This window comes from Artibeus jamaicensis, unplaced genomic scaffold (genome assembly GCF_021234435.1).
Source record: "Artibeus jamaicensis isolate MK-2021 breed Jamaican fruit bat unplaced genomic scaffold, CSHL_Jam_final contig_76, whole genome shotgun sequence".
In the NCBI taxonomy this organism is placed as follows: Eukaryota; Metazoa; Chordata; class Mammalia; order Chiroptera; family Phyllostomidae; genus Artibeus; species Artibeus jamaicensis.
In genome coordinates, this window is record NW_026521954.1 from 12,529,229 (window position 1) to 12,545,896 (window position 16,668).

Consider the following 16,668-nt stretch of genomic DNA (forward strand, 5'->3'; position numbering starts at 1 on the left):
AGCCCCCATCAAAAACCACCAGCCACTGCACGCGCTTCAACACACCAAACGGCAGCCTCGCACCGGACATGCTGCTTGTTATGAAATAACAGCCCCCAGTTCTGCTGAGACTGGCTTGAAATGTTTCTGAGCTGGGAGACAGGCCCCTGAGTGACAGAGCCCATTTCCACATTCCGGAGGGAGCACCGGGGCCTCCCCGAAAGCAGTGTTCGGTCAGGACACGGGAAGGAGACCGGCACCGCTACGGCCTGGATGTGATGTAAGACAGCACGGTCAGATCGTAAGTACACAAACTGGAATGTGGAATTTAATTTTACCTTTATGAAGTATTCTGAAATCAAAGATGATAATACATGCATCGGGCACAGTCAACAGAGGACTTTTACAATGGTTTACATTTCCTTTTTATTTACTCCTCGAAACCGTCCGCGTTGCAGGTTCTCACGGATGAAAGGCGGCACCGAGCGGATTCTTTTTTTTTTCTACAAAATTATGGTATAAACTTGCTCAATTTTCTATCTTATTGCTAACAAACCTTACAGGCGCACAGTTTGTAAAATAACCCCCTTAAGGACTGAATGTGTAGAGCATGCGGAAAGGTACAAGAAATAAGCTAAAAATGAGCATATAAACCTACATGTGGACCAACACAGTACTGAATGCTGGGAAACACTGATCACAACACAGGGAAAATTAATAAGAGGAGAAACAGTTCAGTCCTGAAAGGGTTAAATAGAAACCCTAATATATTATTGTTTCTACTCATTCAGCCCACATTACAGTGCTTGAAAACAGAGTCAAAAGTCTGGCAACAAAAATGACACGTATTTGTTCAGTACTCATCAGAAACAGCTGCTTTTGAAACTGAAAGTAAGCAACCTGGTTAATAATTGAATTGCATTTTGTTTCAAAAAGGGACCCCCCTCCCCGTAAGAATTATTTGGTTAAATATGACCAGTTAGTTTAGTTCTCAAAAACCATAGTGGGCACTGGAAATTTTCTGTGAGGACACAGATGGTACCAGTTTCTAAGAAAAATAGACAAAAAAAACAACCAGTGACAATCGCTTGTGTGGCAAGAGTGATGAAGATTTCACTAATTAATATACAAATGAGGATGCCTTCAGTCGCCACAGTGTAAGAAAAGTCAGCAGCAGGTTCAACGTCACACTAGTGTTCACTCTGAAGTCACTCAAAATGAAAGGGCATTTTATGTTCGAAGCCCTCAGTTTGGCCTGCCCGGTCCGTGTGACCCACACAGTGGGACGACCACACAGTGGGACGACCACCACCCCCATGGACCGCAGACTTGGCCTCTATGCACATCTTTAGAAACTGCACAGACCCACGGCAGATGCTTCTAAATCAGAATTTAAAAGAAAAAAACTGCTCAAATGTACTGTACTTTAATTGAAGCGGTTACCACTGTAAGAGAGTCTTTGTGAGGGAAAATGACCAGGATCTCTGATAATGCCACCACGGGGAGAAGGGTGTGGGGGGCGGGGACCGTCTACTATAAACACAGGACAAGGCTCCTATAAATTATAGGCTAAAAATGATTTACAAATCCATGTAAAAGATTTTTTAAGCAGCTGACAAAAGAACCAATAACAGTAACCTACAATCGACAAATTATTTCAGTCTTTAGTTTGTGGTGTGTAGAATAACCAACCAAAAAAAAAAAAAATTGCAGGGGGGCGAAATGACTATATAAGTACATTCTTGAATTTTCCAGAAAAACAATCAGGAGGAGTTTACAGTCTAATATTTCAATTATCTTATTACAAGAAACAAAGAGCCAAAATAAGATATTATTTAAATAATAGAAGCAGTTCATCTTAATAAAGCCATAAACTTGAAAAATTCTTTTGTGCTGTGAAGCTGGGTGAGGAATAGTTTGTTTTTCACAAGCATCTCATCCATCATCAGTTGACTTGAACCTGGAAGTGGAGGAGGCCTGCGGCCCGTTACAAATCAAGCAGCACTGGGAACATTTCCACCTCTGAACAGACAGCACTGTGTCAAGGCTGCTGTCGGACTCGACAGAGAGAGAATAAATACTACTCAAAAATAAGTTTATAAGAAAAAGCCAGTAAACAGTAAAACAAAGAAAGGTAAGGCCACGATGAATTCTGCCCTTGATCACTGAAACAGAGTTAAAGTGTGAGGCAGGATTAGTTTACGAGAGAGGAGCCAGTGCCTGGAGCAGACTTGGAGAGAAGGCTGTGTGTAGTATAATGCAGCCTGTGCGTACTTGAGAGGCCTGCACTAAGAGGAAACCACAGTAACTTTGATTTAATCACTAACATGTTTTACAAATGACTTCCCCCTTGAAAACCGAGGAAAAAATGCTTTAAGGATGTTAGGAATTGTATTTACAATGACATAGTCTGAGCAAAAGATGAGTGATGAAGACTGCAAAGCTGAAAAAAATGCTACAATGATGTTGAAAGTCTACTAATGGAAATTTTCAAAAGAGCCCAGGACTACAGAAAGACAATGTTCTGCATGGAAATGCTGTAGGAACTTACAGCGTTGCATTCATAAGGTACTTGTGGCTCCTGTTTTATGGGAGAGTGAAAAGCTTACCACGATCTAGAGGTAGTTTTTCCTCTAAGAAGGACAACTGCAACAGAATCACACACACTCGGTTCCTGCACTAACTGTAGTCCAGTGAGTCCGCTGCAATTTCTAAGAAGCTGAACAAAGGCATCGCCACAGTGCAGAAACGGAAGCCATGTAAAAGGGGGGAGCTGAGCACGCAAGGTCAACACACAACCCTGCATGCAACCAAGTCTTAAAGGAAAGGCAAAGAAATGTTTTGAGTAGGAGACATTTGTGGAGATGCTCAGTACTGAAGAAGACCCCCCCCCAGGAAGAGAAAGTAATGGAAAGATAAGTTACATTTGCATTTTTATAATCTCACAACTATCTGCTTCTAAAGTACTGTCTTCCAGCTATTTTAGTTGACCATCTAATAAGAGCATCTTGTTTTAAGGTTACAATGACGTCTTGGCCTAGGCTACCAAAAAAAAAAAAAAAAAAGTAAATACATGCTTTTGCTGACATTTTCCTCATTATACAATAAGGGCACCATCTACCAACTGGTAGCAAATACTTCTATGATTTTTCTTTTGTCATTTGCCAACAAGGCAGAAAACACCCTACTGAATAAAATCACGGGGAACATTAACAAGTTCAAAATAAAATGTTTAACTTACACATAATACAAGTTATGTACAAGATTAGGAGGGGAAAAAATCCTTAACAAATCCTGAAACACGGAGACACATTTGTGCGCGGGGAAAGGGGAGAGGTGACTTCAAAGACCAACGTGTTCTGTGCCACTACCTCGTTAATGGCTAAACGGCCACATTTAATTCCACGTAAATGTTAGCGCCACCTGGATCACCACTATAAATACATGTTTCTAAAAAGAAAACATGGAAATAATTGCCAAATGTCTGAGAAGAGAGACTAAGTTAACATACATTGCATGTATTGCAGGCAAGGCAGAGGCATTTTTTTTAAAGCTTTTGCACAGACTTCATATAATCTTAAAAAAATATGTAGGACTTTACAAGATTTAACTTGCTGAAATCAAAACGATTTCAACTCATGAAAAGTCATAAGACTTCAGCTATTAAAAAAAAAAAACAAAAAAAAAACGGACCAGTTCCAGCCTTAGACCAAAAAACCCCAAAAAACCGGGAAGAGCACGGTAAGGAGACTGAAGGGGCGCAGCCAGGCTTGGAACCTGATGCACTTGAGAGCAGAAGCTCCACGGGCGCTGGCGAGGAGCGACCTATTTGGTAACAAAGGTGCACTATATACGGTGATACAAAAAAGGTATGGTGAAAATGTACCTTTTACTAAAGCTTACACAAGTTCCTTGGTCCATAAAAACTATGTTAGATTTGTGTCTTCTAGTTTAACTTTTATTCCAGCCACATCTATTTCTTGCCCATTTAGACAAAACCAAACGAAAACCAATCAAAAATAACAGCTGAAAAAAAACTGATTTCCAATAGTTTATATGTGTTGATTTGTTTGTTTTACTGTGGCTTCCGCACATCAAATCAGCACTTGCAGGTAATGGGTTTTTGAATAATATCACCTGGTATGAAAAGTTTTCCCAAGAAACCACAAAAGATTGTTCACTTTTCTCTCTTTTGCTTCCTTTTTCTGTCAACGTTTTGTTGCAAAGTTAGTTTAAGTCCCAGTAACAAGACGGTGGTTAGGACACCACTGTCGCTGTAGATGATGTGACATTGGTTGAATTTGTGCTGACACTTGTGTAACTCCCCTCGCTGTTTGTGTTTGACTCATTAGGGGGCACTTGGCTCGAGTTGGCTCGAAGGATCGCTCCCGCTGCACTGCAGTGCGGCCGAGGCCCTGGCTCTGGCGTGTAGGTGAAGGTAAGGCTCGTGGAATAAATGATCCCGTCATTTCGGACCAAAGTTACTGGAACCTGGACTGGCTGCCGGACCCATCGCCAGCCTTCTCGGAATGCAGAAATGTCTGGGACCACACAGAGCATACTCTCTCCACATCTGCGGAGGAAACGCAGGTCACTTAAGTACAAAGCAAATTTCAGAACTGAAACTTAAAACTAGGTTGCTTAATATACTACAATCAGCATCAGGAAAGAGTCTCTTATACCCACCCCCACCAAAAACTCCAGATGATGTAAAAAATTTTACCAAGTACCTGTACATAGTTTCAGCTTCTACATCCCCAAACCACACTCGTAAATTTGGAGTGAAATTCTGTCCTGTAAGTTCAAGCATTGCTACGTCCCCACCGCCATTCAACTGAAATTCATAGAAAAATAATAGCATTGAGAAAACTTTTCATTTCTCATTAAAGTACACAGATGAGCTTCTCGATAGTTATCACTTGTGAAAAATGAATAATTAAAATGCTTCTTTTTAAATGACATGATTATAAAGATAAAGTGAGCTAAAATATCAAGATAACATACAATTTGGTTTTGAATTTAAATTTTCTGGCATAAAAGTAGGGTCTCATTTTTTTCTATTGACAAATAACATATGACAAAATACCCAAACCAAAATATGTGGAGAAAAATCAAAATTATTGTGAAATAAAAGTATGCTAAGTCACAGCCGAGAGAAGTGGAAGAGTCAGCCTGGCAGTAGGCGGCCTCACCTGAAGACTTTCTACAACAGGCACAGGTGTGACGGGGGCGAGGACGGGGCCCATCCCCTCGTAGAACGTATACTCCGCCTTATCCGTGCTGATGATTGTCCAGGAGGCTCCATCGTTTATCATCTCTTTGTTTGGTTCCTTTGGGCATGGAGTGGCCTTATAAAGAAAGTTTAGAAATTCTTATATGCATTGCAGTATAAGACAATTTTAACAAGTAACATATACAGACTACAGTTATAACATGGAAAGAATGTAGTAAAAATGTATACACTTCCCAAGCATGGTGCTTTGCCAACCCCTAAACACAAACAGAATATTAACATGAAAATCCGACATACAGTTTTTATTATAATATGAGACATTTCGGTGACATGTTAAATAACCGATAACCCTTCAGAATAACCACTGTGGAGTACACCAGTGCCTGTTTCATTTTTTAAATAAAAAGATACCTGCTGGAGCAGAAAAACCACCAACAGAGGAACCACCAAAAGGTAAAAGCCCAAGTACAATGACAGAGCTCACACAATCAGAAGAAAGGGCAAATCTAGAGAGTCCAGACAAGGAGGTCAGACACCATACCACCGAACCTCACAGGATTCCTACCACAGAAGTTCACACTACAGAGACAGCTAAAAAAGCAAAACATCAGGAAGCACAGAAACAAACAAGAAGTCACCTAAAATGGGGAGACAAAAAAAAAACAAAAAACATGCAATCAAAAGGAATGGAAGACTCCCCACTCCAAGATCTAAACCAAATGGAGGTAACCAAACTATCAGATACAGAATTCAAATGAATGGTTACAAAGATGCCCAAGGAACTCACAGACAAATACAAGGAATTGAGTGAGAACTACATCAGCATAAAAAAGGAAACAAACTATAAACAAAACCCAGGAAGAAATGAACAATAAAATGTAAGAAAGAAAAAACACATTAGAAGGAACTATGAGCAGGCTGGATGAAGCAGAGGACCGAATCAGCGAGTCGGAGGACAAGGTAGAAAAAACTCAGAGCAAGAGAAAGAAAAGAGACTCAGAAAGAATGAACAGATGGTAAGGGAGCTGCAAGACAACAGGAAATGTAACAATATCCATATAATAGGGATAACAGAAGGAGAAGAAGAGCAAGGGATAGAAAACTGTTTGAGTCCTGGCTGGTGTAGCTCAGTGGACTGAGCACCGGCTGAGAACCAAAGGGTCACTGGTTTGATTCTCAGTCAGGGCACACACTTTGGTTGCGGGCCAGGTCCCCAGTGAGGGTAGCATGAGAGGCAACCATGCATTGATGTTTTTCTCCCTCTCTTTCTCCCTCCCTTTCCCTCTCTCTAAAAATAAATAAATAAAATCTTTATGAAAACCTGTTTGAAAAAATAATGCTGGAACACTTCCCTAATTTGATAAGAGAAAAAGTCACACAAATCCAGGAAACACAGAGAGTCCCAATCAAGAGGAACCAAAGAGACCCACTTCAAGACACATCATAAATAAAATGGCAATACCCGAAGACAAAAACAGAATCTTAAAGGCAGCAAGGGAGAAACAGGAAGTAACATACAAGGGAGCCTTGATAAAGCTAGCAGCTGACTTCTCAATGGAAACGCTCCAAGAGGAGAATGGCAAGAAATATTCCAAGTAATGAGAACCAGAGGCCTGCATTCAAGGCTACTTTACCCAGCAAGGCTCTCAATCAAGACAGAAGGCCAAATAAGGAGCTTCCCAGACAAAAGAAGTCTAAAAGAATGCACCTCCACCAAACCAGCTCTGCAAGAGATGCAAAAGGGACTGCTTTAAAAAAAGGAAGGAAAAGAGAGACAGAGAGGAACACAGGTTAAAAAAAATGGCAATGAATAAGTACCTCTCAATAATAATCTTAAATGTAAATGGATTAAATGTTTCAATCAAAAGACACAGAATAGCTGAATGGATAAGAAAGCATGACCCACACATATGCTGCCTACAGAAGACCCACGTCAGAACAAAACACCTACACAGACTAAAAGTGAAAGGCTGGAAACAAATTTTCCAAGCAAATGGACAGGGAAAAAAAAAAAGCTGGAGTAGTAATACTCATATCAGACAAAATAGACTTCAAAAAAAGGGTCATAAAGAGAGACCCAGAATATCACTTCATAATACTCAAGGGAAGAATCCATCAAGAAGACAGAAACATTGTAAATATATATGCACCCAACATAGGAGCACCCAAATACATACAGAAAATTTTGGAGGACTTCAAGAAAGATATTGATAGCAACACAATTATAGCAGGGGACTTCAACACTCCACTGTTAAAAATGGATAGATCTCCCAAGAAAATATCAATAAAGATACTGTAGCACTGAACAATGCCCTAGATGAAATGGACTTAACTGATATATACAGAGCCTTTCATCCCAAAGAAGCAAAAATATACATTCTTTTCAAATGCACATGGAACAGTTTCAAAGACAGACCACATGATAGGTCACAAAAAAGCCTCAACAAATTCAAGAAAATTGAAATCATATCAAGCATTTTCTCTAACCAGAAGGGACTGAAACTAGAAACCACTTCAAGGAAAAAACTCAAAAACACTCAAACTCATGGAGACTGAATAGCATGCTATTAAACAATGAATGGGTCAGTCAAGGAGATCAGGGAGGAAATCAAAAAGTTTCTGGAAGCAAATGAAAATGAACTCACAACAACCCCAAATTTATGGGCCACTGCAAAGGCATTCCCGAGAGGGAAATTCATAGCAATACAGGCCTACCTAAAAAAAAGTAGAACATTTCAAATAAACAACCTAATCCTACACCTACAAGAACTCAAAGAATAACAAAGCCCAGAGCAAGTAGAAGGAAGGAAATAACCAAGATCAGAGCAGAATTAAACAATATGGAGACTAAAAGCACAATTCTAAGGATCAATAAATCCAGGAGTGGTTCTTTGAAAAGATAAAACAAAATCGACAAGCCTTTAAGCAGGCTCATCAAGAAAAGAAGAGAGAGGACCCAAATAAACACAATCAGAAATGAAAGAGGAGAGATTACAACTGACACCACAGAAATACAAAGGACTTTAAGAAATTACTACGAAGAACTATATGTTAAGAAATTTGAAAACCCAGATGAAGTGGACAAATTTCTAAAAAAACATCATCTTCTAAATTTTGAGGAAGAAGCAGAGCACCTGAACAGACCAATAACAGCAGATGAAATTGAAGCAGTAAACAAAAAACTCCCGTCACACAAAAGCCCTGGACCAGATGGTTTCACAGGAGAATTCTAAAAAACATTTAAGGAAGAGCTAACTCCTATCCTTCACAGACTATTTAAAAAACTCCAAGAAGATGGAACACTTCAAACTCTTTTTCTGAAGCCAGCATCATCCTAATCCCAAAACCAGATAAAGACACAACAAAGAAAGAGAACTTCAGGACAATATCGTTGATGAATATAGACACTAAAATCCTCAACAAAATACTGGTAAACCACATCCAGCAATACATTAAAAAGATCATAAACCATGACCAAGTGGGATTCATCCCAGGGATGCAAGGATGGTACAGTATTTGCAAATCAATAAATGTAATACATCACATAAACAAAAGCAAAGACAAAAATCACATGATGATATCAATAGATGTGGAAAAAGTGATAAGGTACAGCACCCATTTATGATAAAAACACTCAGCAAAGTGGGAATAGAGAAAGCATTCCCCAACATAATAAAGGCCATATATGAGAGACCTACAGCCAACATCATACTCAATGGGCAAAAACTAAAAACTTTTCCACTAAGATCATGAATAAGACAAGGTTGCCCACTTTCACCACTTCTATTCAACATAGTATTGGAAGTCCTAGCCACAGCAATTGGACAAGAAAAAGAAATAAAAGGTATCCAAATTGGAAAAGAGAAAACAAAACTGGTATTGTTTGTAGATGACATGATAGTGTACATGGAAAATCCTATACACTCTACCCCAAAACTGCTTGACCTAATAAATGGATTTGGCAAAACATCCAGACAAAGTCAATATTCAGAAATCAAAGGCATTTTTGTATACCAACAATGAAACATCAGAAACATCAATCAGGAGAAAAATCCTGTTTGATATAACAAAAATAGAAATAAAATACCTAGGAATAAACCTAACCAAGGAGGTAAAAGACCTGTACTCAGAAAGCTACATAACAATGAAGAAAAAAATTAAGGAAGACACAAACAAATGGAAACATATACCATGTTCACGGATCAGAAGAATTAACATCATCAAAATGCCCACACTACCCAAAGCAATTTATGGAGTCAATGCAATACCTATTAAAGTACCAATGGCATATTTCACAGGTATAGAACAAACACTTCAAAAATTTATGCGGAACCATAAACAACCCCGAATACCTGCAGCAATTTTGAGAAAAAAGAGCAAAGTGAGAGTGATCACAATACCTGATATCAAAATGTATTACAAGGCCACTGTAATGAAAACATGGCATAAGAACGAACACATGGACCAATGGAACAAAACAGAGCCCAGAAATAAACCCAAGTCTCTACAGTCAATTAATATCAGACAAAGGAGGCAGCAGCATAAATGGAGCAAAAACAGCCTCTTCAACAAATGATATTCAGAGAGCTGGACAGCTACATGCAAAAAAAAAAGAAAGAAACTTGAGCACCATATACAAAAATAAATTCAACCTGGATAAGATTTAAATATAAGTCATGACACCATTAAAGTCCTAGAGGAGAACACAGGCAGGAAAATCTCAGATATTTCATGGAGCAATATTTCCACTGACATGTCCCCTAGAGCAAGGGACATAAAGGAAAAAATAAACGAATGGGATCTCATCAAAATAAAAAGCTTCTCATGGCAGAAAACAGTATTAAAATGAAAAGAGAACCAACTGTATGGGAAAACATATTTGCCAATGATAGCTCAGACAATGGTTTGGTCTCCAAAATATACAAATAATTCACACAAATCTACTCTAAGAAGACAAGCAACCCAATTAAAAAATGGGCAAAGGACTTGAACAGACACTTCTCCAAAGAGGACATACGGAGGGTCCAGAGACATATGAAAAGATGCTCAGTATCACTAGCCATCAGAGAGATGCAAATTAAAACCACAATGAGATACCATTTCACACTAGTCAGAATGGCCATCATAAACAAAGCAACAAACAACAAATGTTGGAGAGGTTGTGGAGAAAAGGGAACCCTAGTACACTGTTGGTGGGCTGCAAAGACAAAAGGGAACCCTAGTGCACTGTTGGTGGGTTTCAGACTGGTGCAACCACTATGAAAAACAGTATGGAGCCCTGGCTGGTGTAGCTCAGTGGATTGAGCACAGGCCTGTGAACCACACAATCGCAGTTCGATTTCCGGTCAGGGCACATGCCTGGGTTGCAGGCCAGTTCCCGGCAGGGGACTCACAAGAGGCAACCATGCATTGATGTTTCTCTCCCTCTCTCCTTCCCTTCCCCTCTAAAAGATAAATAAATAAAATATTAAAAAAAAAACAGTATGGAATTTTCTCAGGAAACTAAAAATGGAACTGCCTTGTAATTCCATTGCTAGAATTATATCCTAAGAACCCTGAAACACCAATCCAAAAGAACCTATGCACCCCAATGTTTATAGCAACACAATTTATAATAGCCACATTCTGGAAGCAACCTAGGTGACCATCAGTAAATAAATGGATCAAAAAACTATGGTACATTTACATAATGGAATTCTATGCAGCATAAAGAAAGAAGGAGCTTCTACCCTTTGCAACAGCATGGATGGAACTAGAGAGCATTATGCTAAGTGAAATAAGCCAGGCGGTGAAAGACAAATACCATATGATCTTACCTTTAACAGGAACTTAATCAACAAAACAAAAAGCAAGCAAAGCACAGTCAAAGACACTGAAATTGAGAACAGGCGGACAGGAACCAGACAGGGGGCGATAATGAGGGAAAAGGGTAAAGGGTTTTCAGGAATAAGTATAAAGGACACAGACAATAACAAGGGGGTGGAAACGGGAGAGAGGTGGGGAAACAACGGGTGCGGGGAAAGGAAGAAAACTGTACTTGAACAGTTAAAAAAAAAAAAAATAATAATAATAAAATTGAACCCCTATATTATATCACTCACAAAAATTATCTCAAAAGGTATTAAAGACTTCAATGTAAAACCTACAACTATAAAAGTCCTAGAAGAAATATAGAGGAAAAAGCTCACAGCAATAATTTTTTGGATATGACACCAAAAGCACAAGCAACAAAAGAAAACCAAATGGGACTGCAGCAAATAACCACCTTGTCTGTATGTCACAACGGATTAAGCAATATCAAAAGGACACCAAGAAGGATCCTGATAGCTTTGCAACTTTCATCAATATACTGTCTCCCTCATTCATTAAAGCTGAGTTAGTGTTTTATTCTTGGAAATAGATTCTTAAGGTTATGATTTTGCAGGTAAAAGTTACTTTAGGACTATTTTTAAATGCTACACAGCTCTCAGTCTGGAACTAAAACGGGATTCCGTTCCAGTTCTTCCCTCCCGCCCTGTGTCAGGTCACCTCCTCCTTCTCTGTTACAAATGGCAGACGGCAAAGGTTTTATTCCCTGCTAGGCTCTGTCGGACTGTCTCTTCCATGAGTCACCCTGACACCAAGGGCTTCCCTCAGTTTGCTCCTCTTTACTGTTTTGCTGCAATTTTTCTACAACTGTGGTCTTGTCATGTTGCTATTCAATAAGCAATTGTTATATGATCCTGAAGAAGAATCCATTTACTGGAAAAATTTAATCCAAGGGTAAAGGCAAAAGTTTCTCTTCAAGCTGGAGCTTGACTTCTTAGAAACGAAAGAAAGAGATTTACCACCCCCCCAAATAAATAAAAACATAAAAGGTCAGTACCTGTGATATAACTCACTGTTTAAAACTCTTTCTGCACAAGCGACCAAGATGTGAACAAACAATCCCCCCACCTCTACCTTAAACCCCTAGACCAGCCCATCAATGCCAGGCTGCGGAGACAGCTGTGTGTGGCCATATCTCTGAGGCAGGTCTCCAGATGCTTACAAACACGTTTCAGGTGAAAGTCTCTCCTATTAATAAGTAAGTTGCCCACGTCATAAATGCCCTCACAAAAGACTTCTGAGTAAAGGTAGTAAAAAATTAGCTCTTGAAATGTGTCATTACTATCCTGGACACCCCAATATAAAGCTGATGAGAATGAGGGACCCTCCCCCTAAACATGCATGTGCCCATACACGGAGTGTGCACAAAACTTCAGGGATGCACTGAACACCCAACGCCTGCTTCTGGACAATCTGCATGGCTCTGTGTCCCCCAGAACTGGATGCTAATTGTTTCTCTGAGAACATTTCCAAGAGTTCTGAGTTATTTCCTAAGGTAGGATGACCACCACGTCGGAACACTATGTGGGTTAAGGACCCTTGGACTTGAGATAAATATCTGAACACAACCTCATATATTTAGATACAATTAACATTAAACAAGAGTTTCATGTTTGTGCATGCCATTAACCTAACATACATTTTAGATTTCGCTGGTAATTTAAAAACTTACCTGAAACTGGATTATTCTTTCTTGAGAAAGGCACAAGTACATTCTTTCTGTATCCTTAAGGTAAAATGCACATTTATGGAGTTGTGACACAGGATCGTCGGCATCCAGTAATGCAGTCTGCTTATCGACTTTTCTAATTATCTGTATTTCAACAATCGAAGAGGAAAAAGTCATCGCACATGGAGAGTTTTCATTAGGTGTACTTTCCAGCGTACCCAGAGAGAATAAGCCACATGATAATACTCTGTTATTTGTCACAAACCCAGTCACACATTTACACACAGCAAGGCAGGTATAAAAAACACTTTCAGACCCCTAGCCTGTCACCTTCTTCCACGCACACCTAAAATGCAGGGCAGGCACCTATTTCCTAGACCATCGCTTTTCAAACTTTAACAGGCGTGCCATTCATCTAGGGTTCTCTGACCTTTCCAATAAAGTGCAATGATAAAAAAATGAAAATCAATAAAGTAAAATATGGTCTACTATCAAAGAAAAAACGACTTGTAAAGGCTCTGTGGGTGTAGTAGTCAGTATAGTATCTAATATATATATATATATATATATAAATATATATATATTTACCCTTTTACAGATTAGAAATGGGCTCGGAAAGGTCAAGTAAGTTCCTCAAATCACCTGCTTAGTAGCTGAAGAATCATAATGTGATTCCAGGGCTGCCTGTCTGTCCAGTCTGGACTCTTTCCATTATGCTCCACAAGATTATAGTCCAAACACACCACAAAACACTTTTGGATATCTGGAACCTATCAAACCTTAGCTGTCGCTTGTCACGTAGAAGGAATCACTAAGTGCCTGATGATTATGAAGATCACTCTCAACAGCACAGGCAGGTCAGAACTATTTCTCATTTAAAATCAAAAGTAAGTCCTTCCTTGACCTACATGTCCCTGTGCACCCCTCTCACTACCCCCTTTCGCTTTTCCTCATTATAGAAAACTCTTTCCTCAGCACCCAACCCCCTGAAACCCTTCCAGACTACTGTCTTGAAGTCTCCACTCTAATGGCTCATGTCAAGGCTGCGGAGCACTCCAGCCACAAATCCCAAGGGGCACATCTTACTAGCGCTCCCAGAAGCACTGGATGCCGACAGTCTCCTTTATGAGGCCGCTGCTCTAACTGGCCGGTGCAGGGCCCCAGAGCAGAGTCCTCACACCCTCGCTCCCCTCCCCATACTTCAGTGCCTAAACTATTTTGAGACTGGCAACTCCTAAATTTACATCTCCAGCCCTAGTCTCTCTCCAGCACTCAACTTGTATATTTAACTACCTAGTTAACAGTTCTGCTTAAGATGCCTAGTAGGCTATCTCAATCTTAATCAAAACCAGAATTTTTTATTTTCTTCTAAACATAAATCTCCCCAAACCCCCAGCTCAATAAATAGCACCACCATTCACTCAATGCAAAAACCCCGAAGTCATACTTGACTCCTTGTTTTCTCTCACACCCAGTCATCCGATCTGCCAACCAATTCTGTTAGGTCTACTTTCAAATGAATCAGCCACCGCTCATCACCTGAGCATTACAATCCCAGTCCAAGGCGCTCCATCATCAACTCCCATCTGAGTCGCGACAAAGGCCCACCCACCTGCATCTCCGTTTCCACCGTTATACCCCTATGCTCCCTCCACCGAGCAACCAGAATTAACCTTCTGTACCTGAAGCAGCCACCATTCCCCCTCCCAACTCTCCGGTGGCCTCCTCTCGTACACAAATAACATAAAGTCCTTCCACTGGATACAGAGAAGAACTGACAAGGCACTGCCTGTGGCTCCCCTCAGAGCCTCGTTTCCTGGAGCGGGCTGCCTCCATCCCTCTTCCGCTCTAGCCGCAACAGCTCCCTTACTGGTCCTCACACATTCCTGGCTTCTTAGGTTCCTTTCGCCTGGGTTCTGTCTGCCTGAAATGCCCCTGCCAGTTTGTGGGTTCCCAACTTATTACTGGTCTCTGGTCGAATATCCCCATTTCAAAAAGACTTCTCTGATTACTCTAAAACACTTTCCCAATTTCTAGCCCTTTATCCTTTTAAAATCTGCCTTTATGTTACTTACATTAACCTTTTAGTACATTACTTGGGTATTTCTTTAGCTGATTTTTTTTTTCTATCTCCCTATCAAAATGCAAGCTCCATGAGGCCAGGAAGTCTGTCTTGCTCACCTGGCACAAAGAAGGTCCAGGATTATTTGTATAATGCATGTCTGCATATAGGAGTCTAATACTTCTCTGCACAGTGAACTTCTCAAAGAGTTTTGTGTTAAATGAATCAGTATATGTATAACTAGTTAGAACAGTGCCATTAATATTATGTGATACTATAGACTTTCATCATTTTTTAAAATATTTTATTTTTTAGACAGAGGGGAAGGAGAAAGAGAGGGAGAGAAATATCACTGTGTGGCTGCCCCTTATGTGCCCTCTACCAGGGGCCTGGCCCACAACCTAGGCACATGCCCTGACTGGGAATCGAACTGTTGACCCTTTTGTTTGCAGGCCAGCGTTCAATCCACAGAGCCACACCAGCCAGGGTGACTTTCATCACTTGATTCACACATCACTTACATTAAAAAATTTCTCTTCAGCTAAGCCACAACTATTAAAAAGTCCCAACCTTTAAGTTAACATTCTTCATGTTACATTTTTAGCTTTGCAGTTTATTAGTCAGAATATTTGTCATTCTACTTACACTACCAGTAATTTTTGAGATTATAAGAATCAATACATTTTTAATAATTAAAGCTTCCAAGTTCAGAAGATTAAATAAACTTAAGCAAAATGTTTCAATTCAACATTAAAGTCTTAAAGCTGTATTTAAATTGAACGAGGATTTTAAAGAACTGAGTTTTGAATGATGTTAAGTCTAAAGCTCCCTGTCAGTCTCCTGGCCCTCACTCCTGCACCTCCCACCAGGCAGGAGTGGGGACCCGTCTGCAGCACTGTTGTCGGTGTGCTGCGCTGTTTCCGTGCCAGCCGGTACTAACAAGCACAGTGAGGACATGGGCCACATTGGTTCAGTCTTGTTCCCCACACTAACTCTCTGAATACGGACACTGCTGAATAAGTTGGCTCTCACCAATAAAGAAGCCAAGAACGTCCACTATCACTTGTCTAACTAAATGCATCATTTGGCATTTAAATGACGAAGCAAATAAACATTACCCTTGAACTAGAGTGACACACAGTAAATGAAAGAAACTTCCGTAAATGTTTACTTGGTTTGGTTTTTCGTCTGTGTCTTTCCAGTTTTTTACATCCTTCTCTCCCCACCTTTACCCTTTTTATTATAATTTGCCTCGGTTTTAAGGTTTTATAAATTAATATTAATACTTCTTTTAGCTTATTAAGTTGGAATGGGAAATAAAAACACCTAGTAAAACCATAACATAGAAAAATTTTTATAAAACAACAAAAAGAAATGTAGCATTTACTTAGATTAAGTATAGACCCAGCCCTGCTGAAATATCCCCCCAAAATATAAACCAATGCAATATTTCCCCAGAGATAAATATAAAGCATATTCGGGAACAGTAATACTAAAAGTTCTTCCATTCACCCAACCCCAGAACCGGACCATGAATCCAATTTACTCGGAAGTCCCTTCCATCTTTGCTATAGCTGCAGTCTGTTTCAGAAAACGAGGGTATGTGGGAGGGAGTATAAGGCGCCTTTGCTTTCATTTTGGTAAGAAAAGCAGTTTTTACAGTTTCATGATCTCCCTCGTAACAAAAAGCTTAATATGCCTTCCTCCCAGAGTAAGAAATATCAATTTTATTTTTAATAAATCTTTCTTTTTGTGAGTAAATGGGTAAAAATTATACTTATATTCCTAAAGAAGTATGAATTTGTTTTTGAAAATCTGGTCCTATGTTATGCAGCAGGTACAACAAAAAATGAATAC

At 39.7% G+C, this 16,668-nt stretch overlaps 1 protein-coding gene across 6 annotated transcripts in view; it reads right to left on the reverse strand.

Annotated features, from left to right (window-relative positions):
- Window positions 1-285: 285 nt before the first annotated feature.
- The window catches only part of RBPJ (recombination signal binding protein for immunoglobulin kappa J region), a 220,256-nt gene continuing 203,873 nt past the window's right edge, over window positions 286-16,668 (reverse strand). For all 6 annotated transcript variants that reach the window (XM_053672325.1, XM_053672324.1, XM_037156729.2 and 3 more), the window contains 4 exons: window positions 12,753-12,893; window positions 5,172-5,327; window positions 4,710-4,813; window positions 286-4,552 (listed from right to left, as the gene is read on the reverse strand). In XM_053672325.1, coding sequence (XP_053528300.1) covers window positions 4,237-4,552; window positions 4,710-4,813; window positions 5,172-5,327; window positions 12,753-12,893 — 717 coding nt within the window. In that variant the 3' untranslated portion in view covers window positions 286-4,236. The remainder of the gene's footprint in view (window positions 4,553-4,709; window positions 4,814-5,171; window positions 5,328-12,752; window positions 12,894-16,668) is intronic.